This window comes from Salvia splendens, chromosome 8, assembly GCF_004379255.2.
Source record: "Salvia splendens isolate huo1 chromosome 8, SspV2, whole genome shotgun sequence".
In the NCBI taxonomy this organism is placed as follows: domain Eukaryota; kingdom Viridiplantae; phylum Streptophyta; class Magnoliopsida; order Lamiales; family Lamiaceae; genus Salvia; species Salvia splendens.
The window spans coordinates 32,532,369-32,557,201 of NC_056039.1; the positions used below are offsets into that span (position 1 = coordinate 32,532,369).

Sequence of the window (24,833 nt, forward strand, 5' to 3'; positions counted from 1 at the left end):
AGCTGTACGACATGTAGACAACGATTCGGAGGAAGAGATCACGATGAAAGCACCAATTGTTAAGGATGAAGTTCCTTAATTCGTAGATTTTGCGTCAAACGTCGCGGGAGCTTTTGCCCGTCGATCAATCCGGCGTCAAAATTAGAGTTTTGTGCGTTTTGCACGTTTAAAAGGAAAGAGAGTAAGAGAAAATAAAATAGAAGGATAATTGATATTTTTTTAATGATAGAACTAAAGAACAATGTACACTATTTATAATAGTGGATACTAACTCAATGAGGAAGACAAAAGATATTAAAAAGATATAAAAATCCATAATTAATTAACTAAATAATAATAATAATAATAGCCGTATCAGTCACTGTCGTAATTTTCTTGGAATTGGATCTTGTCTTTTTCCTCCTCTTTAGTTATTCTACTCCCTCCATATATCATCAATAATTTTGTTTTTCCAATTTCATTCAAAAAAGTTTTATTTTCTAATGTGACATGTGTCAATTTTTAAAAATAATATACTCAAATAATTCTCTCTCTTACCAAATTTACATTAGAATTTTTGTCATCTACCATTAAGACTATTATTAATGAAAAAATATTTCTATTCGATCATAATTAGTGTTCCTTTCTATTGCTCGCATTCCGAATTCAATCGAGGTGATTTTGTATTTTGTGTGCGAAAAATGTGATTTCATTTTAGTATATAATTTGCAAATTAAAAGTGTCATTTATCATCGAATTTTAATAGAGCATAAAATCGGACACTATTACCAGCCGATTAGTGACGTAATGTCGGCCGGAAAATTTACTAGCAAAATTAGCAATGGATTAGTGACAGAATGTACATATTTCATGAATTCATGTAATATATCTAGAATTGGAACTAAGGTGTCGATATTTTTTTTTGTAGATATTCGAAGTACTCTTGTGCTTGTAATTTATAAAATAACATAAACAAACATTATATAGCATAACTTAATTAAGATTAAATGGCCAGAAGGCGCCTGCTGTCATCTTAAGGATATTTGTTAGTACTACCTTTTTTTAATTAGATCTATCTAAAATCTAAATTGACTCTTTTTTAATTATATATTTGATCAGATATGTATAAAGCATATTTTACGTGTATATATATGATATATTGGCACCAATGTTGTACTATATATTCCATTTTGTAGTCAACTAATGTGACAGCAATTTTAATTCTATCATTTGTGCTACTTACCCTATGCCTCAAGAGTTGATATTGTAATTGGATCATGTGGGTACCAACTACCAAATAATTAATGAATTAAAGTATACTGTTAAAACTAAATATATGAAGAGTGGTACTTTTTTATCATATTATAAATTAAAGTATTTTATCTCTAAATCAATGAGAATGTGCATAAGATTATTTGATCAGTACATTAACTCAAATTTATTACGGAGTACTATTTTATTAATTATATCAATGTAAAATTAAGAACATATCTGAAGATCGGAGTATTAACGACGATATGTCTTAGACAAAAACTCCGATACACACACTTATACGCATTTATTATCTAAAATGTTTAAGATAATGTTTGGATCGATTATCAATTAATTAGATGGATTAATGCATGGTCTCGTGTAGCACATGAGACTATCAACAATATAACACTATATCAAATAAATACTTTGTAATTTGTAGTAAATGTTACGTCCCATAAAATATGAAACATTTGAGAATCGCCAAGTAATTTTATATAGTGTTGTTTTGTGAATTAAAATGAAGAGAGAGTAAAGTAAGAGTGATAAAAATAGAGATATAGTTGTTTCTATTTTCAAAAATGTTTCATGACAAACTAAAAAGGAAAACGTTTCATTTTTAATGGGACAGTTGGAGTATAGTATAGTCCTATATTAATAGTAAAAAAGGGGAAATTCTTGGGATTTGTAATTATTTACTTAACAATAGCCCTATCAATCTGGTTAGTTACCATTAATGTATGGATCAGGTCACTGAATTTTGAAAGTTTGATTAACTTTGATTGGCCCTATAATTATTAAGATGTGTAGCATGATCGTGCAAGATAGTTGGACCTATAAACTAGGTGCGCCTCCACTCTAAAATTTACTAATGCTATTCAAATTGAAATACATATGCACGAGTACACTTGCGTTAATCAATATCACTGTCAATTTAAAAAACTCCCGCGTGTGAGTAGGAGTTCCGTTTCTCATTTTAGTATGGCTATGAATAAAAATTTCAGTTCATTTTTATTACTACTATAAATGATAATATGATCTCACATTCTACTAACTTATTATATTCGCAATTCATTTATACTGTCATATATAAGTGTGACATATATTCTACAAACATTTTTCCATTCAATTTTTCAATATTTTTTTAAACCTGCACAAGAAGAGAAATGAAACTCCTAATGACGAACGAAATGAATATCTTTCCAATTTTAGGAAATTTTTTACTTTCCTAATTTTGTCTCGTATAGTTTACTCCTTAAATTTTAATAGTGGATGGGGATAGTATGATTATAATGGTTTTTTTGTTGTCCTTTTTTTTAATTATTCAATGTAAAAAATTATACTCTATTTAAATAGATGATAAAGAAAAAGAAAAAACAAATATATGCATTTTGAAAGGGTTTAATGGATAAGGTAATTTAATTTAATGAATGTTGAAAAGACTAGTTTAATTTTCCTATGGAAACATTTGAATGGCATTAATTTCTATCAGTTAGCAACAATGTTTTACGTGTATATAAAATAGTACTCTCTTTGTCTCTATATAGTTGAGATGTATTCCTTTTTAGATTGTTTCATCTTAATTGAGTCATTTCCTTTTTTTGATAAAAATAATATATTTTTTTTACTTTATTCTTTTTTTTATCACTTTATATTTAACTTACTACTTTATTCTTCATTATTCTTCATTTATTTAAGTTAAAACAAATTTTTAAATCCTGTTATTTTTCGTTGTTTTCTCTAGATTTAAGAGGACACAAACTAACTAAATTTGAGTAGTATAGGTTAATGTGCATTATGGCACTTAACCCATTATAGTTAAATTAATAGTCTTGGAGTGATGCGCCACAATAGTGGGACTGCGTAATTAAAGTATAATTAAGAATAGAAATTGGCACCCTCCAATTAATTAATAATAATTGTTGATTAAGTATGATACCGATATATAAAGGGATTTGTGTGTGACACTTTAATGAAGAGGTTATGCTTCAAATCAAAGACATTGTTCCTTCATCCAATAGTTGCTTCCCTTCTTTATATCTCCATAATCACACCCATTTTCTTAGCTTTTGAACTATTGCAATTCGAATAATCTTTGAATATATCATATAAATATCTCAGAATCAGATATATAACTAGGACGGTGAATTTATTGACATTGACTTTTTTTTAATCTTATAATCCAAGACATTATCAATAACTTGACCTATCCTTGTCACATATTCAACACCGAATGATAACCATAAATCAAACTATATACTGTAACAATAAATTTTTATTAATTACAAAAATTGAGGATAATTATTGGGACTCTACACTCTACAGTTATTTAAACCATACACATTGATTAAGCACTGGTCAAACTTCTCATTATCTGTCTGTGTCGTCAGGAATTCTGTGATAACCAAACAAAAATAATTTACATTCTCTATACTTCGCCTATGAATAACAACCTTATTTTAATTTTTTTACTGTACAAATTATAATCATGAAATCAATTAATAATAAAATACTTAATTCATTTTCATAGCATAAGATCATTGTAGAATCATACAGAGAGATGACATCCTCAAAAAAGGACAAACTTGTAAATGTAGCTGCTCTTCAATAGCCATAGATCTGCTCTCTCTTTCTCACACACTCAATTCAATTTTTTTCTTTTATTCACATTCCACTTCTGTCTGGATTTCACACTTTATCCACCATTTTTTTTCTTATTTTCTAACTCTATAGCTATAAATGCAGGATTTTACTAATCTATAATCTCATTTTTGCTTTCCCTTTACTATTCTCTTTCTATCTCTCTGGTTTTCCTCCATTGCAAACCAAGCAATTTCTTTACAGCTTTACTGATGTACCTCTCATTTGCAAAACCCTACCTATCATTTCTCCCATCTAACTCTGATTCAAATCCCAACCAAATAAGGGAACAAAGATGAACTCTCCCCCCTCACAAAGATTGGATTTTTGGTCTGCCATTGTTTCCAGAAGTAAAAGAAATTAGCTTTCTCATTTCCATGATTGTTAGTATCACTTTTCTTGGCCCACTCCACACCACAACCTTCTACTTCTAAACTACTCCTTGCCCAGCTCCATCTTTCTTTTGTCATACTCTTTTCTCTCTCTCTTTTTTGTGGGTTATTGGTATTTCATCTCTGCCTTGGCGCATCTATGCTCATTGTGCATCTGTTGAGAAAAAAAGGTACCCTTTCTTCGCTTCTTTGGATTCTCAAGGAGGAAGATCAGGGGGGTTGAATTCAGATCACTTGCCAAGGTCAGGTCTTTCTCTATTTAGATGCGTCTCTCTCTCTCTCTATGTTTCTGTTGCCTGAATTTTGACCTGTAATCTGTGTAGATCAATGGTGGTTTAGCTTATCTTTAGCTCTTAGATTTCTGTAATGCTGTTAATTGTGTTTCTTGCAATAGGTTAAATTTGGTATCCTTGAAAAGAAAGATGTGTTGACTGTTGATGTTGCTAATTTGTGATCAGAGTAAGCTCATTTCTTGTTTGGTTTAGTTTGTTTAAGAAATTAGAATTCTAGCAGCATTGAATTTGTTGATGCTTTGACTATACTGAAATCTTGAATCTTGATAGAGGGAAGTCTTACAGTGTATAATCATTGAACTCTTAGATGCACATTGTTGTATATTGTGTGTTTTCTGATAATGTGATGTGATTCTTGGATTTAAGGTTCAATGAGGTAGTCCTCGTCTGGGAAGTCTTACTGCATAATCATTGCACTCTTAGATGCACATTGCTATATATTGTGTGTTTTTCTGATAATGTGGTGCGATTCGCGAATTTAGGCTTCAATGAGGTAGGCCCTTGTTTGGGACTTACTGAGTGTGGATTTACTTTGTTGTGCTGACATATCAGGAATGGCTTCTGGAAGCTTAAATGCTGAGTTGTCGAAGAAGTATGGGGCTCTGAAGCTTTGGGTTCTCATAGGCATATGTGTGGGTGCATTTATAGTTCTGATTTTGGGGATCTTATCAATATGGATCATGTTCCAACGGAGATCTCGAAAAACCTTAGACAAGTACTCCTCTATATGCCAGATTCCTAACATCTCAAAAGATATCAGGGTAGATAGAGTTGAGGAAGAAAGCATGCGCGATCATCCAGAATCATTATACTTGACTATTAACGATAACCATAGTGATAAGAAAACGGAGAAGATGTTAGTTCATTTGGGTAGGAGTAAATCAGGTGATACTGATAACATCAGCCAGAGCAGTTCAGTTTACCATCACGAGAGTGGTAGCCATCAGTCTGGAGAGGAGGGGAGTTCTGGTAATGGGCGTAAACAATCTTCAATGTCGTATGGAATTGCCATGCCGTCTCCTTTAATTGGTTTGCCAGAAATATCTCAGCTTGGGTGGGGCCACTGGTTCACACTCAGAGATCTTCAAATTGCAACAAATCGTTTTTCAGCAGAAAATATCATCGGGGAAGGTGGTTATGGGGTTGTTTATCGGGGCAGATTGGTCAATGGCTCGGAGGTGGCAGTTAAGAAGCTTCTTAATAATCTGTGAGTATCCTCATCAGGTTTTCGTATCTGAAGCTTGTGGCAACTCTGTTTGATTTTTTAATAAATGACGTCCTGAATTGCAGAGGTCAGGCGGAGAAAGAGTTTAGGGTCGAAGTAGAGGCCATTGGTCATGTTCGACATAAAAACCTAGTCAGGCTTCTTGGCTACTGCATAGAAGGAGTTCAGAGGTCTGTAATATTGTTTTCGGTTCTGGTTTTCGTACTTGTTCATGGTCATTTTTTCTCCTTGGACTTTGTTTGCAAATTGAGATGAGGTGGCATGTCTTCTACTTTCAGGATGTTGGTATATGAGTATGTAAATAACGGAAATCTCGAACAGTGGCTTCATGGGGCAATGAGGCAGCATGGCTCCCTAACGTGGGAAGCCCGAATGAAGGTTCTGCTTGGCACCGCAAAGGCGTAAGTCAACACTATCTTTAACAATTTATACCATTAATTAGAGTTTTCTGCTCAATGAACTGCTGATTTCTGTTCCTTCCATTTCTATTCCTCAAAGCATCTACGTTAACTAATTGGAAAACGATAAATTTAAGTCTAGTGGATCGAATAACCATCTCCCTAACTAAAGGGAAATTGTTTTTAATACTCAGACTAGCTTATTTGCACGAAGCGATAGAACCAAAAGTTGTACATCGTGACATAAAATCAAGTAATATCTTGATCACTGACGACTTCAACGCTAAAGTTTCCGACTTTGGTCTGGCTAAGATGCTGGAATCTGGAGAAAGCCATATCACAACGAGGGTGATGGGGACTTTCGGGTATGCTTGTCTTCAAAGTTTACTCGCTCCACTTCAGTTTTATGATCTATCTTTAGTTTAGTTTCTCCTCGTAACATCAGGTGTTTTTGCAAATTTCAGTTATGTGGCTCCAGAATATGCAAACACCGGCTTGCTGAATGAAAAAAGCGACATATACAGTTTTGGCGTTCTACTTCTTGAAGCCGTCACTGGAAGAGATCCAGTGGATTATGCACGTCCAGCCAACGAGGTGATAATCTAATTTGTTTTTGAAGCTTGAAGGGTAAACATAGCTAATAAATTCGGATGCATGCTACTTCAGACAGAATGACTGGGAAACCAGCCCCACCCGTCGAGTAACAATCCATAATTGTGTCTGCTGCAGGTTAATCTTGTCGAGTGGCTTAAGATGATGGTAGGGCACAGGAGAGCAGAGGAAGTTGTGGACCCCAGCCTTGAAGTCAGGCCTACTATCCGTGCTTTGAAACGTGCACTTCTCGTAGCGCTAAGATGTGTAGACCCCGAGTGGGAGAAACGGCCCAAAATGAGTCAGGTTGTCCGTATGCTGGAAGCTGATGATTTTCCTTATCGTGAGGTGAGCATCTATATTTGTATATATCTGTTTACATTACTTGCAGAACCTAATTAAATGAACGAACTTTTGTCGAATAGGTTTTCGTTCCATTGAATCGTCTTGATAATAGACAGTGTTTCGGTAGATCTAACCTTCATTACCTGCAGGATCGTCGGAATAGGAAAACTAGGACGGTGAGTATGGAGATCGAGTCGTTGAAGGAGGGTAGTGGCTCGACCGAGCTGGAAAGCAGAGCGGAGCCCTCAGAAAGCCACACTTCCAAGGCAATGGATTGAAAGTTGAAACTGACTTTTTAGACATAATCTCTCTCTACCATTCACATTTGTTAAGTTTGTTTTCTGGAAAAATTCCTCCAGTGACAGAGTGCGACTGAGAGCAGGCATGGCCCAGTTTGGAATCTTGAATCATTGGCATCTTGTCTCCAGGATCCCTCCAAAAATAACGAATATGCGCTCCTCGAGTCGAGCTAACATGATGCGGTAAGGGTTTAGGGTTCCGGTGGGCGGGACCAAAGTGCCCATTCATTGTAAAATTATGTTTAATATCATTTGATCATTCTATTATCGACTTCATTCTGTCGTTCGTTGGTACGGTTAGGATACTTTCACGCTGATTCTACGGCATCCCTATTTATAGTTCACCTGTTTTATCTGCATCTCTTGTATGATTTTGTGCAGAAACATTGTTCTTGCATTATGAGATTTGAATGTGCAAAGATGGGTTATAGATTCAAAGAAGCTCTTACCCTACAATGTCTGAATTATGGCCCTAGATAGATTTACAACGGCTATGTTTCTTTGTTTTTTTGTTTTTGTCATTTGGAGTAATCATCATATATCCTATGATTCTAGTTAGGCCTATGAGTGTATCATATCTTTAGTTTCTTAGATAAGATAAGATAATAATGATATATGATATGATAGTATAAGATAAGTGAAGATAAGATTAAATTAGAAACTGAGTTTGAAAGATTATAAAATTGGTTTTGGTTTTTATGTTTTTATTTGGTGGTTAGGAATAAAAAATGAGTTAGGACATTCAAATGCATCCATCACAATTAGATTCTTTTGGATAATGAGTACAAACCTGGATAAACCAACATCTTTGATCAAAGATTGTTTATTACTCTCTTTGTCAGCGAATAAGAGCGTCATTTCTTCCTAGCACAGATTTTAAGAAATGTTAAAAAAAATTATTGGAAGAAAGTGAAATATGGATCTCAGATGTATGCTCTTATATTGATACTACTAATTAAAATAAGTTAACTGAGTTTTTCCCCTGTATTTTTGAAGAAAAATATCTTCTTTTGTCCATTGGAAAAAATGAAAAATATTAGGACTAGTATTCATTATAATCAACTCCATACATCTCGAAATCGATTACATTTCGAAAGGGACCACTCGACAAATTGATATGCTATTTTTTTCGAGAAAAGGGTTGTGATAACACCCATACATTATTTAATATTCAACAATGACTCGTGTAAATTGGAATCTTGTACCTTGATACTAAAATTTTAGATCCGTCATCATCTAAATTAATTATGTTGATAGTATATTATTAAAGAATGTTTTGACATAAGTATTCATACATGACAACCTTTAAAATGACCAAAATAATAACAGAAGAAACATGAGTAGTCATTTTCTTTTAATAACTCAACTTATTTATGGATAAAAATGTTTAAAATTCATCTCAAGATTATAATTATGAATAACTAGTTATTTGGATGAGCTTATTTGAAAGAAATAAATCTGATTTTGTTGGGAATATTCTATTTATTACCCTTATTTCTTGACAACAACGTTCATATAAAAAGAAATAAAAAGAAATTAATATATAATTTTGTTTGGGATTGGCTGGGCCAGCCCATCGATACAATCTGGAAACATTAACACATAAAATAACGAATTTAATTAATGGGCCAAAAATATCGTTGAATATTGTTTTGAGTGATTTTATAGATACACTCCTAGTTTATGAAATTTTATTTGGGACTATAGAATGTTTTTATTATTAATATTATAAATAAGGGGTGGATTGAATAAAACTAGCTTAATCCCCTACCAATTTTCACCCTTTCCTTTTTTTAATATTGTTGAAACTATTTAAAATTATAGTCTTTATTAAGTTGATGCTACTGAAGACCAAATTGCAAGAGGCCAAAGAATTAATGAATGATTGAAATAGCATAAAGATAAAGAAACTTTGCTGTAAAAGACAGATTTAAGAGAAGAAGAAAATTGTGATAAAGGTTGAATAGTACTACAAATTTCTTTTTAAAGCTAGCATGATGCAATTATTTCACAGTTAATGTGAGTATACATATATACCACAATTTATTCTCTCCAAATTATGAACATTTAATTTCATACTACAATAAAATTGAAGATATTCAATTAAATTCGGATGGATGATGTAAATAAGACGAAAACTTATGTGAGCGCACGCTACCTATTGAATATGTCATTTATAAATAATATTTACAATATTAAATAATAATATAATTAAACATTAAATACACTAGAATACTGATATTCTTGTGTATGTAAGTCATGGTATATCATGTGATCATATTAATTAAAAGTGTCTTTTCTTAAAAAATTTGTCACATAAATTTGTGTTTTTCTACTAACAAAAAGATCACCTTTATATCTCCATGAATACAAATGTGGAATCTTCACCAAAAAAATTTAGTAATTTCATTAATTGTACAATAAATATTCAAACTCAGTGTTGAACATCACTATCCACATATGTCTCTCTCCCAATTCCCTCTCTCTCTAGAAAAAAATGATGATGGAAGGAAAAAAAAGGCAATAAAGTATGTCAAAAAGCACAAGCTATTCTATCTCCAGCCCACATGAAACCATAGTCTTTTTGTCCAAACTATCATCATAATTCCTGCTTCCTTAACCCCAAAATCCTCCAACAATCCTCCCTCAAATTCTCACAATCCAAAACCCCATGTCTAATGATCAAAACAAGATCATCAATTCCAATCCATTCTTCGAATTCCACCATGATCATGAATCAGAAGGGTTTGCATTTCCCATAGTCACAGATCACTACAACCCTTTTATGTACAACCTCCCACAGCACCACCACCAAAACCCTACTGAATTTCAGTTCCAAGGGTACAACACCCTTGATGCACCACCATCTCCTTGTAATACCACGAGAAATTCGAACGATCCTGCCGTCGAGGCAGCTGCAGGTAGCGGAGGCGCTGGTGGTGGTGGTGGTGGTGATAGTTTTCCATTGACGCCTAATTCGTCGGCGTCGATTTCTTCACAGGAGGCTGGAGTGGAGGAGGATTCTTCCAAGAGTAAAAAGGAGGTTGAGAGAAGAGCTTGTGAAGAAGGAGATGCTAAATCTAAGAATGTGTATGTTTTTTGTTTAATTTATTTTTATTTTTATTTTTGTTGATCTTTGTGGAAATTGATTTGGGACAGATTTAATAGTTGAGCATGTGTTAGTTACAGTTGAGGTGTGGACTTTTTTTTAATTAAAAATGGTAGCTTTGGTGATTAATATTATTATAGTATATAATTAGCTTATTTTCAAAGCAGGAGATAACATGCCAGATTCATACATAGCTTAAATTCTTAACAGTTTCCTACTTTAATTGCAAAAGTATTCTCACATACATACTTGATTATTCAAAGCTAATGATATTACAATTTCCTGTTTTAGAAACATAAGAAAAATCACCTCTATTAAAAGTTTAGTAGTACTAAAAGTTATTGTAATGAAAATGATGTGGGAGAAAAGAAGAAACCCTAGTTAGTGTGTATGTGTTTGATGAATTGATTAGTCAAGAATTGGACTTGTGTGCAGCAAGGCAAAAGAAAAGGAAGGGAAAAAGCAAAGACAAGCTCGATTTGCCTTCATGACTAAAAGTGAGGTAGAAAATCTTGAAGATGGATATAGATGGAGAAAATATGGCCAGAAAGCAGTCAAAAATAGCCCTTTCCCAAGGTAATTTGGTTATACATAACGTGATGTGTTCATAATTTAAGAGTGATATAAGGAACGAAATAATGGATTTGAGTTGATGCACTAATTCAATTATCATGTATGGTCCTAATTAAGCACGCTCTCTTAGATTTAGAGAGTGAATGTTAGAATTCTAATGTTGTTTTGCGGTAAAAAGCGATCAATATGCGATTGCTCTTTCTCCTAATAGGATAAGTGTTTTTGGATGAATTCTCATGTATACACAATATAATATTGGTATTTTTATTGAGACCTGAAAAATGAGCCGGTATGATGAACAAGGACACTTGGTAACCAACTCATAGTCGTAGACTAAGATGTGAGATTTATAGACTTAATCAGTGTGACCAACGAGGATGTTTGGTAGCCTACTCAAAGGGGTGAGCTGTTTATAGAGCATATAAACTCGACTATAACATTTGGTATCACACATTAGTTGTGTGAGGCAACAGATGTGGGATTTATAGATAAAATGAATATGACTAATGAGAACGTTTGGTGGTCAATTTGGAATGATGGGTAATTTATAAACTAAATGAACTCTCTTCGTTAATAATTTTTTAAAATGAGTTCCTCTTTTATTATTTATTATGAGAATCCTTTATGATCACTTATAATATGCAACATAGTAGAAGAATTCTTTTTTTCATTTTTACCAAAAAAAAAGTTGCATGAGTGGTTAGTCAATTTCATCTCATTTCTTGAATTTGATTTGCTCAAGTAGTACTATGTTAAGTAAAACAATTCTTTTGTTCTTCGGATAAACATATTGTTCTGAACCAAAAATATGACTCGTGATCAAAATGTACATATACTTTTTTCAGGAGTTATTATAGATGCACTAGCCAGAAGTGCATCGTGAAGAAGCGCATAGAGAGATCGTACCAAGACCCTACAGTGGTGATCACCACGTACGAGGGGCAGCACAACCACCACAGCCCCGCAGTGATACGTGGAAGCGTAGCCGCCGCCATGTTGGCGCCGTCTTTATTCTCCCCACAGCCTACACCAGCATTTCCCACATTCCCTCAAGACATGTTCTTCCCTTCAACTAATGAGAGAGGCCAAACAAGTCCTGCCGCCTTCTACACACAACTGACTGATTCCGGCCGCCACCATCCGCCGCCTGATATTCCTGATCAATATAGCTTCTTAATGCCCGGCGCCGCCATGACTTCTTCTTTCTTCCACAAACCGGAGCCATGAGAGAGCTTCTTGATTTCGAAGATTAATTGTATCTAATTAATCAAGTGATGATTTCTTTTACTAGATTCTTGAATTATTGGTGGATTAATTTGGTGATCGATTAGGGTAAGTGAGGATATTTCGAAGCGTTTAATTAATGCAATTTATTTTTACTTACATGTGATTTGATATTTTTACGTAGTTATTTATTGTTGTAGCTATAAATATTGCATGAATCAATAATAGCCGTGCAACATTGCATAGTTGTGCATATATTGATATAATTCAACCGATTCCATACTCGGCTCATGAGGGCATGAAAACTCCACTATATTCACCTTTGAAGTTGTTGTGGAGCCTAAGGTTCCATACTCGAGATTTGGGTTCACTTTCGTTCTTCGTTCGACATCCATCGAAACGATAGCTGTCAAACCGCTTTTGACTTTCAATATTGTCGATCACCTTCTTTGTTGTGTCCGACCACATAAATTATGTTTTCTAAATCGGTCTTGGTAGCATTAGCATCTAGTATTAGGCTTGATAATTACATGTTCTAATCTTATTTCGAAAAATTAAATGTTTTTTCAATATTTGAAACGACTATTTGTAAATGTCCCTTTACATATATAGTACTAGTACTGTTTTGAAATTTAAAAATAAAAGTGGAAACTAACTTTGATTGATGGCCAAAGTTACACTAGTCTGACGCAGTTAGTTAATTACTAATATTGACACTGACAGTGACAAAACAAATGTGTGTATGAGAAGATGACTTAGTGGTCTATCTAATAAGTTCTTATTTCAAATTGTTTACTATCATTGTACAGATATATAAGATCATAAATTAGTAAATTTGTTTTTATATTCTATTTTTGCCTTTTTGGCCGTATTATTGATTAGGGTGGCATAGATCTCACCGCACTACTATAAGGGTAATTCCCTTATTAAGATGCCAGAGACGATAAAAGAGATAAAAGAGAAGTCCCGGGAGGCGGAATCCCGTCGACAACTCAAGCTTAAACAAAATGCGTAAAATAAAATAGAAAGAAACGTAAATTCATAAATTCGTTCATTCGTTCTTTGAAAAGAATAACAATGACACTTATTTATAATACTAAATACCCTAACTTAAGGAACAAGAAAATATCCTAAACATATATGGAAAAGACATGACAAATCACTAATAAACTAATTAATAAAGATATTGGGATATTCACATAGATATGCACGTATCAACTCCCCCACGGTTGAAATCCACCTTGGCCTCAAGGTGGAAATCACGACGCACCAACGAGAGTTGAAAGCCAAAACTGTTGACAGACGTCTCCTCCTGGATCAAACGCACAACGAACAGCGGAACGTCTCCCTTCATCATCCAGATTAGCCAACGGATCAACGTTGAACTTGTTCTGGAACTCTATCATCCCTTCCAAAATCACGATCTCGTCCTCCTCGCTCCACAGCCTATGGAACATATTCGAATTTTTTTGCCGCCTTCTCCGACTCGGCGGCAGGGCTCTTCTTTGGCTTCTTTGCATCCTTATTGGCCGTGTCCGCGGCGGGCTTGGATTTGGCCTTCCTGTTTGATTTCAGAGTCTCTTCGACTAGCTTCGCGGTGAGTGGCCTGACTTCCGGAGCGTCGGACTCAGACTCCGTTTCAGATCCGGAGTCGTCTTCGTCGTCGGATGAAGGGTGAGGCAGCAGCGACGAGGGTTTGGCGGCGGGAATCTGAGGCTGTGGCTTATTTTGGGGAGGGGTGGGGTCAAGATCGACGTCGGATTCCTCCCCGGAGGAGCTTCCTTCCTTGCTGGAATCTAATTCGGATTCCTCAACTGGGTTCACGGGTTCCCGGTTTTTAGCCATTTCTGTTTCACAGAGAGAAAGTATGGTTTGCGGGGGTGAGAGAATTGTGAGAGACGGCTTGGCTTGTGTCGTCCGCAAATTCGCCACCGATGGCGAGGGATGGCAGTGGTATGACTCCGACATTGGCTGGTAGGGCGCGTGAGGTGGCTGTGCGGCGGTGTACAGCCAGGGTTTGTCGGGTGGATCAGGTTCGGGCCGGAGCGGAGAGTGCGTTGCTGCTACCCTGCGCTCATGCTCAACCAATCGGGTCTCGAGCCGGGCGAGCCTAGCGAGAATATTCTCCCACGTTGCTGCTGTTGAATTCCATTGCAAGCCTTCATATGCTTGCGATATCTCCCACAATGAACGAAGATTGACTTCTGCCATGAGATCGAAGATAAAAGCACCAATTGATAAGGGTAATTCTCTTATCAAGATGCCAGAGACGATAAAAGAGATAAAAGAGAAGTCCCGGGAGGTGGAATCCCGTCGACAACTCAAGCTTAAACAAAATGCGTAAAATAAAACAGAAAGAAACGTAAATTCATAAATTCGTTCATTCGTTCTTTGAAAGGAATAACAATGACACTTATTTATAATACTAAATACCCTAACTTAAGGAAAAAGAAAATATCCTAAACATATATGGAAAAGATATGACAAATCACTAATAAACTAATTAATAAAGATATTGGGATATTCATATAGATATGCACCTATCAACTACATACTAATAATATGCATGATATTTATATTATTGAATGGAATTTCAATAATTATAAACTCAGATCATAACACATGGTTTGATTACTTGATTCATCAGGAGCTTGATATTGTTGACCCTTTTAGTATTACATGAATATATATGGGGACCAACTATCTACCTTTGTATATGTCATTTCTAAACACCCATTCACATTTGTTGGCATAAGTCAATCATCAAGTCACATTTTTTATTTTCTTAAAGTATTCATCTATGTATTACTACCAACATTTATGTTGATTAAAGGAATTAAGGTCCGCAATTAGTTAGTGTAACAACTAACAAGTGAGTTTATAATTCTCAATTCTTAAAAATTATATCTAGAGCTAGTAATATATGAATTAATAATATGGATATAATAAAGATTGCAAATTTAAATGAATTAATAATAGAAATGATTCTATATTCCATCTTCAATTGAGATTTGTAGTTATAGGATTTATGTTATTTGGATAGCTAGTAATCTCATAATTAATGACATGAAGTTAATTAGACAAGGACTGATATATTTAGTTAGCGTGTGTAAACAGATTAGTGAGAAGTAGTGACCATACCATATTCCAAGTTAGGTAAAAGAGCTTCTCAAACAGATTATATTCAAAGTAGCTTACCTACCCTATTCTTTGAACAAATCCCCCATACTTTCTAGTGCTTAATCATTACTAAAATATTAATTAATACTCTCATATAGATTAATATTGGTCGATAATCTGTCTTCCACATGTTATACTAATTAAGTAATTGCATTAAATTAAATAAAATGAATATAAAGGAGACATTGTTTTCATTAGGAAAATATGCGGTGGCTAATATTGGGTAAACTTTACTATTGTGGATTAGACTAAAACCACTCATTTCATGGCAGAATCAATTTAGTTACCTTATCATCGGCCCAAGAAGATCGATAAGCTTCATTAAATTCAGCCTTGGAGTTGCTAATTAATTCATGGTGCGACAATTTTGTCTCAATCCCGAAGGGTTTATGAGTTCTTCGTCCGCACTTCACTCTGTACGATCCCACAAGTTTCATTTCCTGAATCCGTTCAATAACTAACCTTTGTTTATAGACATGGGTAACAATCGATTTGTAAGTGTGTACGCTTTGACATTCAAAATCATTTGCACATGTTTGACTTGTCGACTAGATAGATTGCTATAGCATCAAATTTGTAACATAAATTAGTATATGTGTCAATATCGTCAGAACAATTAATCCCTTTTATTTCTTCGTTGCGGGAAGGAAGGATTAGCATGAGTTGTCACACTTTGCAAGGTTTAGTATTTATTGGGTATAGAGCTAGCAACATGTTTCCTTAATTTGAGATAACAAAATTGGAAGGGTTTGGACACAAAATGTTACCCTATTGTTCTATTCAAATTTTCAAATTGATATAAGGGTGGCACTCCATAATGATATAATGTTGCAATGAGTAACATTTATCTTTTATCTTATTGTTCTATTCAAATTTTCAAATTGATGAGAGAAGAAATGCTCGAGGTTCGTGAAATGAAGGGGGCGAGCTCACGGTCAAGCAAAAGAACAATAGAAACAAAACGAGTTTTCTGCAACAAATTAAACAACACTAAACCAAGAAAAAAAAGAGGGTAACAACGACCGAACAAAGAAACGTTGAGGGACGATTCCACAAATTCTTAAAATATAATTTTATTTTAATGTCCCAGATTGACCATGAAATGATATAGAACATGGCGATCCACACTCGTTTATCAAATTATCTTAAGGGAGTACCAAGCCTTGGATAAAAACCACATTTGGTTAATTATTAAATGACCCAACTCCCAGACTAACGGTTGTTTTTTCATGCCAATAAAATCTTTTCAACAAGTTTTTTCCTCACTTCTCAACGTGTTTTGGATATTATTGTTTGAATAAATGAAATGTATTGGCTCAGTGTTGTGTGTGCGTGAGGTGAAATGACTATTTTGAAAACACTTAGACAAATATCGAATTATTATACTAGTATAAGCTCAAGGGACCATTTCAATATTGATTCATCATGACATATAATAATGTGTCCACACACAGATTTAAATCAACTTCAAAGCTCATTTCGATGCTATTAATGTTACATAGTGTTCACAGTTTCGCACACTATCATCCTCAAATACTTTTTTGTGTTACATTAATATTGTAATCATCACATAAAAACTTTTAGCAAAAAAGCTCATAATTTAAAAGGTACATAATACTTATTCAATTATCACAAAACGGTGTGTCTTTTTTGTAGGGTTATTTTGCTATCACGAGTTGGTTTTTCCGTGGGGACTTAATGAAATGATTGATCTATTGATTAAACAACAAAGCAAATTCTATTTCATTTTGAATCGACAAACCATTTTTTTCAAGAAAAAGGGAAAAATAGAAAATGGTAAGATGAAATCAAATCAATAGGCCTAGGTGTTATGAGAAGTCTCCACTTCAAAATGTGGTCCAAAAGAGTAAGTAAATTTCAGTGTTGAAATTAGATTTCAAGATAGATACAAGCCCCACTACATAGGAATTCAACCTAAACATATTTGATTGATTTGAAATAAAAGGGATAAATGGGCAAAACCCCACACATTTAAATTGTGCATTGAATCTAATCTCTTCTTCTCTTTTCAATCTTTTCCACTATTATTTTACTTTCAATTATTTCTTTGACACTTGAAAACAAATTAAAAAGGGAGACATCAATAGGGTCAATCTTCTAATGATTTCCATTATTTTGCATGCCTTGTAACGCTATTTCGATGCATTCTTTTAGCATATGGAAGCAAGACTTTTTTTTTTCTTCCTATAAAAATGCTATATAATCGTCTTTGACCATTGTTTTTTGAATTAACTCATAAAATAAAGCCTACACGATGGGAGCAAAATATAAGCTACTATTAACTTTTACTGAAATGCCTATTGAATCTTAAATCTGAAAATAATTACTCCTAAAATACAGGTCAAAACACGAGGTTCACGTCATCGAATAAAATGAATAATTTTGTGTAATAGTATTTTTTTTGTGAGTTAATTAATATAGAAATCAAGGCTAATATAGAGTAATAACTTATGATACTGTTTTTATCAAAATATATTGAAATCAAGGTTCATGTATTTGGGCTATCAAAACTTCTTAGTATGTTATTTATAAGGGAAATCAATAAGCCCATTAACTGTGGATCATACTATAATATATCGTGAAATAAGATAATTTGGGTTGGGCCGTTGCGAAAATTACCTCATGAACTGAATAACATTTCTCTATAATATACAATTATACTACATTATAAATTTGTAAGGGCCGATAATTTTTGACACGACACGATAACACGACACGAACCAGCACGAAATTAATGGGTTTGGGTCAGAGCTTATTGGGTTCGTGTCCTTATCAGGTCGACCCGTTAAGGACACGAAAATTTAGTGTCGTGTTCGTGTCGGGTTCGTGTTATCAGTTAAGAAATAATATTATAATATTATTAATTCTTATTATTTTCATTTTTGTTGAATTTTGTTGGATATTTGTTGGATTTTGTTACTAAAAAATTATTGATGTTTTTATGTTTAGATCATATTTTGTAATTAGCAATTGGATGTTTTTAATAGGTTTAGCCGTTATCAGGTCGTGTTGTTATCGAGTCGTTATCGTGTCATCTCATGTACGTGTTGTTATCGCGTCGTATTGACCCGAAGTGGTTCGTGTCGTGTTCGTATCGTGTTCGTGTCTGAGGGTAGCGGGTCGTGTTCGTGTTCATGTTTGAGGTTTTCTTAACGGGTCGTGTTCGTGTTTGTTGTTATCGTGTCGTGTCGTTATCGTGTCGACACGATAACGACCCAATACGCTCGATTTGCCACCCCTAAAATTTGTACTTTGTCAAACTTATTCCCCACAGTTTTTTTCTATTCCTCTGAAAAAATGGTAAATATACAAATATCCTATTTTATGGAGTAAATATACAAATATTCCTCTGAAAAAATGGTAAATATACAAATCGAAGGTTGTGGATTTAAAAATGAGAAAAAAATTTAATTTTCAAATTGAATCATATCAAATTTAAAAATTTGATATTTAATATTTAATATTCAGATTTTTATTTAGTTGGATTCGGTTTTTCAATTCAATGGATGATAAAAAAAAAACTGAAAAATAAAAAATTATCCGAATAATTGAAAATATAAATTTAGGATTGTAATTTGAGCGTTTTTGAAAGGAGATGATACTGGATTGCGGAGTAGTGGCACTTCAATGGCGGCCGCGTCGGAGCATTAAGACTCTCTGTAATTCGGCTTCTCCGTCTCTTACGGCGGAGCAGCTCCGCCAACAGCTCGATACTCTTCACAAGGAGGCAGACACCACAAGGATCAAAGGTCAATTTCTTCCTCTAAATTATTTCAATAAACAGCATTTCCTTTTTGAATTGGCGATATATTGGGCATTTAGGTTGCTATTGCATCGATTTGGCGTTTTAGCAATCTAAGGGTTTCCTTTAATTTTTGCTGAAACATCCTTAATTTGTGAAGAAACCTTCCATTGGATCAATCTATATATGATAAAATGGTTGAGATCACTAGGGCTTTAACACTCCTTGACTGCGGGGGTTAGGGTTTAGCTAGCCAAGATTGAAACTTTGAGATAGGAAAAATACACAAGAATGTTTAATGTCAAGAACAGTTTTATTAGTTTTCTGGTATGTATAGCTGTCTCTGTGGAAACACTGAGTTAGTTTCTATTGCAGCCAGTAATGCAAGGCTTAGACTCATTCGGTTATCCGAAGCAGTTGAGAAGATTAGACGGCAAGCGGCGGTTAGTGTTCAGACTGGAAAGGAAAATGAAGCAAGGGAGTTGCTTTTTCAAAAGAAGAAAATCATGCAAGCCATGGAGAAGTTGAAGGCTCGTATCGAATTGTTTGATCAGTTTTCGGTGAAACTGAATGAGGTATATATAGCTTCATATCTGCATTTGGGGGTGACTCCACTAGTGGACCAAATACATAAGTCTGAAACCTATGGATCAAACAGGGGTGGAAAATGCTTTTGTTGATCCCTCTTGATAGAAATCATTTACCAAGAAAATTGGGAACGTGATTGAATGTTTTGGCTGAATCAGATGTAATTCAAAGTAACATAGCTCTGATAGATTCTTTAGGCGTCTTGCATGTAGGGTGTGCGTGGCACTAAAACTTTATTTCCATTGGAAAGTAAAATGTGTCTGAAACAATTGCATGGTAGTGATGGATGTATGTATTTACTTCCTTGTTTAACCATCAACATTCTTGATTGATAGAAAATCTGCAGGTAAAGTTGATTGTGAAAACTTGTTAGAAGCTCGTAACTAATTTTATCCGCATCCTGCTATGATTGAGTTGCTAAAGCTCATTGCGCCTAATGCAATTTCAGTCATAAAAAGTTTTTTCTGTGGACTGTGATTCAGAAGATTAATTGTCGCAAATTGCACAACCATCCTTGCAATTACAACGCTGCTTTTTCAGTTTGTGCAATGACAACAACCCTAATATTTAAGAGGTGATTAGTGGAAATACATTGTTCTATGGTGCTGTGGAGTGTGGTGCCTGCCTGGCAAACTAGGTTGTAATTGAAACTTTTGAACTGTAGCTGCAACTCAGGGTGAATGTCGTGTAGTTTTATCTGCAGCACTTAACTCGAATTCAAAATTCAAAATCTTGCATGATGCGAACTGCAATAGAAAATCATACCACAATTGTGACAAGCTATTTATCTTTCTCTTTAAGCTTAGTTTTTTATGTGTATTCTGGATTGATGGAGGTAGTTTTCTTTCTCTTATGAGTCTACCTGAAGCTTGGTCTAAAGAAAAAGATTAAGTTTCAGGCAATCTCCATGAAGGAAAGTCTACTTATTGGGAATATGACTCTAGACCTGGAGGTTAGTGAGTCAGAACCCTCTAGTCCCGTTCGAATCGTATCACCGACAGAGGAAAACATTAAAGATGATGACCTGCATTTGGATTCGGATAACATGGAATTCGAAGAAGGTCAGGAAATGCAAGTTTCATCCGAGAATCAAAGAACCAACCACAGTGAAAATGGCTGTAACAGCCTCGAAGATTCTGTCAGTGAAAAAATGTTAAATGACGCTGACGACGTCCGGGATCCGAGGGAATCCTCAACTTATGAGGACTTTGTGACACACATAGATCAACAGCTCAACAAAATCCAAGAAGAGCTTGAAACATTTGTAAGGGTTTCAAACTTGTTTCTGGAAAGCAAAGAAAGGCCAGAGTATTTGAAGGTACAATATGCAACGGAAATTCTCGAGGGCGTTTATCATATAAGAGAAAGGTAACTATGGCTCAAGACCTCCATATTTTCATTGGATCCTTTTTTTTTAATTTAACCTGTGTGTATAACAGGATTGCCATTATCAAGCAAACAAAATGAGGTCTAGGTCAAAGTGCCATTTTGATGGTCTCTTTTGTTTCAGCAAATGACATGATGAAGGTAAGTTGCCCCTTCTTTTCTTATCTACTATTTTCTTTTCATTTTTTGGGGGGTAACACTCTTTGTATTGTTCTAAGGATAATTGGAGATAAGTTATTTTGTATAGAGTGATTTGTGATCTCCAATATTTGATTCCAACTTGTAAAGAATAAGTTATTCATGACTTATAAATTTTGATTATCTTAACTATCATAGATGTAACTTTTGGGTTAAAAGTATTCTTTATAAATAGAATCATATGTGAATGGAGTTCACGAACTCTTAATTTTGTCTTCTAAACATGTAGATGATCAATATTTTAAAAATCAAATTACATGTTATTCTTTTAATATCATGGAAAAATGCCTCTAAAAAAAGGTTACTGATAAGATTGTTAAACTAGTGTTGGTTTGTGCTATGTAGGAAATATCATTCTGTTTGTATAAGTTGCACTTAACACAATGGATAAAAGAAAGCACTTTATAAAAAATAAAACTAATATGCCATTAAAACTATTTTAAGAAAAATTGAAAGTAAATTCCTTCTTAAATGGAAGACACAAAATAATATCAATGATATTAACAATACTATAAATTATAAATGGTAGGCTAAGGAAAAAAAATTGTCAGAAAACATTGTTGCATACATGACACACACAAACAAATAAAATTTCAAGTAATTCACAAAACAATTTAAATCAAGTCAAGCATGTCACTAAAACCAAATGAGATTTATAACAAAAAATTTTGGTCACATAATTAACATAATCTAGAAACTACTAAAGTAACTTGGGACGGGTAGAGTATAGATATTGATTTTGTTTTTCTACATTAGCTATTACTATTTCGTGTTTGATATTCAGGACCAGTATCTCATTTGATCAGACTCCTATATGATGAGAATGTTCGATGAAGAATACTCCAACGCGAAAGATCTTGTTTAAGATGTTGCGCGCCAAGATCATCGATTTTACAATTCTAATAAAATGAAATTGCACTTAGTAAAAAGGGATATAGAAGATAGTATTACTCATGCTTACTAAGTGATTAGGATCTTACCCTTATAGCCTTGACGATGGCTCGCGCCTTCTCCTCGAGCTGATTCCTTGGATTCAACGTTCAATCTTCTTTTCAATTCCAAATATAGTACTTTGATTCTTGTGTGGATAAAACCAATTTTCACCTCAAAATACATACCTTTATAACCCAAAATGAAGTCTTTGAAATCAGATTGTAAAACATCATCAAGACAATATTGATTCATAATTTAAAAAATTACGTTAAGATTTTTTAAATTATTAGTACTGAATTATGATTCATAATTTTAAAATCAAATTAAGATTCTTTAAATTAATTTATAATTTATAACATAATAAATATTATTGTTGCACAAAATAATAAATACTTAAATATGTAAGAATTTTAAAATATGGAAAAAAAATCTCTAACAAAAGGTGAAATAAGCAGAATCCTAGAAAGTTGAACAACTATTCTTATTTTTAGAATTATGATCACTACCTTCTTGGTATAATTAAAAAAACAAACAAACATCAAAATTTTAAAAATTAAGAATGAAATTACTTTACCAAGCATAATCCTAGAAATACATATATATTTTCGACTGATTTTCAATAAGATAATTACTACTAGAGTTGGGACAAATACTTATTTACGTATAAAAATCATGCAATGTTAAAAGACTACTACCCAACTCAAAAGCGATAGCTTTTATATTTATTGATTTCATATTATTGCCCACAATTTTTCAAAAAAGGTGCCGAAGATCCGTACCGATTTCAACATATTGTGTAAGTTCATTTCTAACTTGTCTCCAATTAATGAAAATGCTTCCCTTGAATGTGATCTTCCGCATGTAACCGATTGAGCATCGAGCATGATAACCATATCGTATGTCACGTGTTGTTAGAGTCGCTACGAAGAAAAAAGATATATTGAGAATGTATATTTGTCATTTTTTAAAATAAAATATTTTCTTAAAAAGTCGTACATTCAAAAAAAGAAGTAAATGATAAACAATTATTAAGTGTCTTATTTATCTTGTGTTGTGAATGATTATATATAGCTCTCCAAAATTAGAAAGGAATAACACATTCTCAAATACATTGCCGGTTGAAGAATTTTTCTATTAAGAAAAGATAAATATGACATTTATTGATACAGACCAAATAGGAAAATTCATCCCAAAAGACTAGCCTGTTAGGAGAGAGAGCTCATTTAGTCTATATAGACCACATCAGTTGTTCTCACAACCGATGTGGGAATTGAGTCTGTAACATTCGACCCTCCTTTAAGGGCCAACATCCTCGTTGGTCACGGCCACGTTGGCCACGGCTGATTCTTTGCCCGGCCACCACTCCGTGGGTCACCACTCCGAGTTCTCGTTGGTCACGGCCACGTTAGTCACGGCGGATTCTTTGCCCGGCCACCACTCCGTGGGTCACCACTCCGAGCGGTCCCAAACGCACTCGTTGGTCACGGCGAGTTCGTTGCCCGGCCACCACTCCGAGCCGTTTGGGCTCACAATGAAAGCACCAATTGATACAAACCAAACATGAGAACTCATCCCAAAAGACTAGCCTGTTAGGAGAGATAGCTCATTTAGTCTATATACCCCACATCAGTTGTTCTCACAACCGATGTGGGAATTGAGTCCGGAACATTTATTTATCGTTGTCTTTTTATTACCTCTTCTTTTAAAGTTGCTCTTACAGTTAACAATTACAAATAGGTGTGCTTTGTACCAATACAAATAAGGGATAATAAAGGATTAATTAATTAATTAAAGTAGCTTGATTAATTCTTATATACATATAACATATTTAGTTACAATGTGTGTAATTATAATTGGTGTGCTTTAATTTGTACCAATACACATAAAGGATTAATTAGTTAATTAAAGAGCTTGATTCTTATATAAATATTTAGTTAGTCAAGACATTTTGCGATCCTTTTCAAAGTTGGGGATAATTGGTGTGCTTTAATTTGTACCAACATGCGCATCACACGGCCAGTTATAAATATTTGTCGTTTGTAAAAATATTCGTATCCTATAAAATATCTTAGATTTATTCTTAGTATTATTCAATCTAGTTAAAAGAACTAGTAGTATAAAAACATGAATTTCAATAAATAATTGTATGTAAAATTTTTCCCCTTAATTTATACTCCCGAGATCCATATACATTTTAAGTTAGTCAAATTCACAATCACACTTGCCTTTATCGTCAAACAAATTAAAACAACAGGATTCCCCAAAATCAAAAATGCAATTCGCATTTATTGATTTTAGCAATTTTATATTAATCTTCTTTTTTTTTAATCCATAAAAAAACAGCAATTTTATACTCCTATTAATCTTCGAATCTTTTATAATTGTAGCGACTGTATTTCAGTTTTGTCAACTTACATGTTTTGTCCCAATGTTTTCAATTACTATATTGGAGTGATATATCAAAAT

The 24,833-nt window shown here is 33.9% G+C and overlaps 3 protein-coding genes across 5 annotated transcripts; all 3 read left to right on the forward strand.

Moving 5' to 3' along the window:
- The first annotated feature begins 3,855 nt into the window (after positions 1-3,855).
- LOC121743376 (probable receptor-like protein kinase At2g42960) lies at positions 3,856-7,851 on the forward strand. The gene is made up of 8 exons (XM_042136668.1): positions 3,856-4,504; positions 5,108-5,762; positions 5,846-5,950; positions 6,059-6,181; positions 6,373-6,543; positions 6,643-6,772; positions 6,908-7,117; positions 7,264-7,851. The coding sequence occupies exons 2-8, from the start codon at positions 5,110-5,112 to the stop codon at positions 7,390-7,392; spliced, it is 1,521 nt and encodes a 506-aa protein (XP_041992602.1). The 5' UTR covers positions 3,856-4,504; positions 5,108-5,109; the 3' UTR covers positions 7,393-7,851.
- Positions 7,852-9,889: 2,038 nt separating this feature from the next.
- On the forward strand, positions 9,890-12,478 carry LOC121743585 (WRKY transcription factor 28-like). The gene is made up of 3 exons (XM_042136913.1): positions 9,890-10,503; positions 10,958-11,098; positions 11,941-12,478. Exons 1-3 carry the CDS (start codon positions 10,085-10,087, stop codon positions 12,320-12,322), a joined length of 942 nt encoding a protein of 313 aa, XP_041992847.1. The 5' UTR covers positions 9,890-10,084; the 3' UTR covers positions 12,323-12,478.
- A 6,586-nt stretch (positions 12,479-19,064) lies between these two features.
- Positions 19,065-22,527, forward strand: LOC121743661. Of its 3 annotated transcripts, none has more exons than XR_006038313.1 (5): positions 19,065-19,269; positions 19,638-19,837; positions 20,749-21,218; positions 21,290-21,377; positions 22,241-22,527. XR_006038313.1 is itself a non-coding variant. In XM_042136987.1 (4 exons), exons 1-4 carry the CDS (start codon positions 19,116-19,118, stop codon positions 21,315-21,317), a joined length of 852 nt encoding a protein of 283 aa, XP_041992921.1. In that variant the 5' UTR covers positions 19,071-19,115; the 3' UTR covers positions 21,318-21,563. The 3 variants fall into 3 exon arrangements, 1 of the variants encoding a protein (XP_041992921.1); XR_006038312.1 differs by having other exon boundaries at positions 19,066-19,269; positions 22,219-22,527; XM_042136987.1 differs by lacking the exon at positions 22,241-22,527 and having other exon boundaries at positions 19,071-19,269; positions 21,290-21,563.
- Positions 22,528-24,833: the final 2,306 nt, after the last annotated feature.

What these genes read in the sequence shown, in the direction of transcription:
- LOC121743661 (XM_042136987.1), top strand. Translation starts at nt 19,116, where the DNA reads ATGATACTGGATTGCGGAGTAGTGGCACTTCAATGGCGGCCGCGTCGG. An exon ending in AGACACCACAAGGATCAAAG is followed by an intron (nt 19,270 to 19,637) that starts GTCAATTTCTTC and finishes TTTCTATTGCAG; the next exon opens with CCAGTAATGCAAGGCTTAGA. An exon ending in TTTCGGTGAAACTGAATGAG is followed by an intron (nt 19,838 to 20,748) that starts GTATATATAGCT and finishes ATTAAGTTTCAG; the next exon opens with GCAATCTCCATGAAGGAAAG.
- LOC121743585 (XM_042136913.1), top strand. Translation starts at nt 10,085, where the DNA reads ATGTCTAATGATCAAAACAAGATCATCAATTCCAATCCATTCTTCGAA. An exon ending in GATGCTAAATCTAAGAATGT is followed by an intron (nt 10,504 to 10,957) that starts GTATGTTTTTTG and finishes ACTTGTGTGCAG; the next exon opens with CAAGGCAAAAGAAAAGGAAG. An exon ending in AAAAATAGCCCTTTCCCAAG is followed by an intron (nt 11,099 to 11,940) that starts GTAATTTGGTTA and finishes TACTTTTTTCAG; the next exon opens with GAGTTATTATAGATGCACTA.
- LOC121743376 (XM_042136668.1), top strand. Translation starts at nt 5,110, where the DNA reads ATGGCTTCTGGAAGCTTAAATGCTGAGTTGTCGAAGAAGTATGGGGCT. An exon ending in AGGGTGATGGGGACTTTCGG is followed by an intron (nt 6,544 to 6,642) that starts GTATGCTTGTCT and finishes TGCAAATTTCAG; the next exon opens with TTATGTGGCTCCAGAATATG. An exon ending in ATGATTTTCCTTATCGTGAG is followed by an intron (nt 7,118 to 7,263) that starts GTGAGCATCTAT and finishes CATTACCTGCAG; the next exon opens with GATCGTCGGAATAGGAAAAC.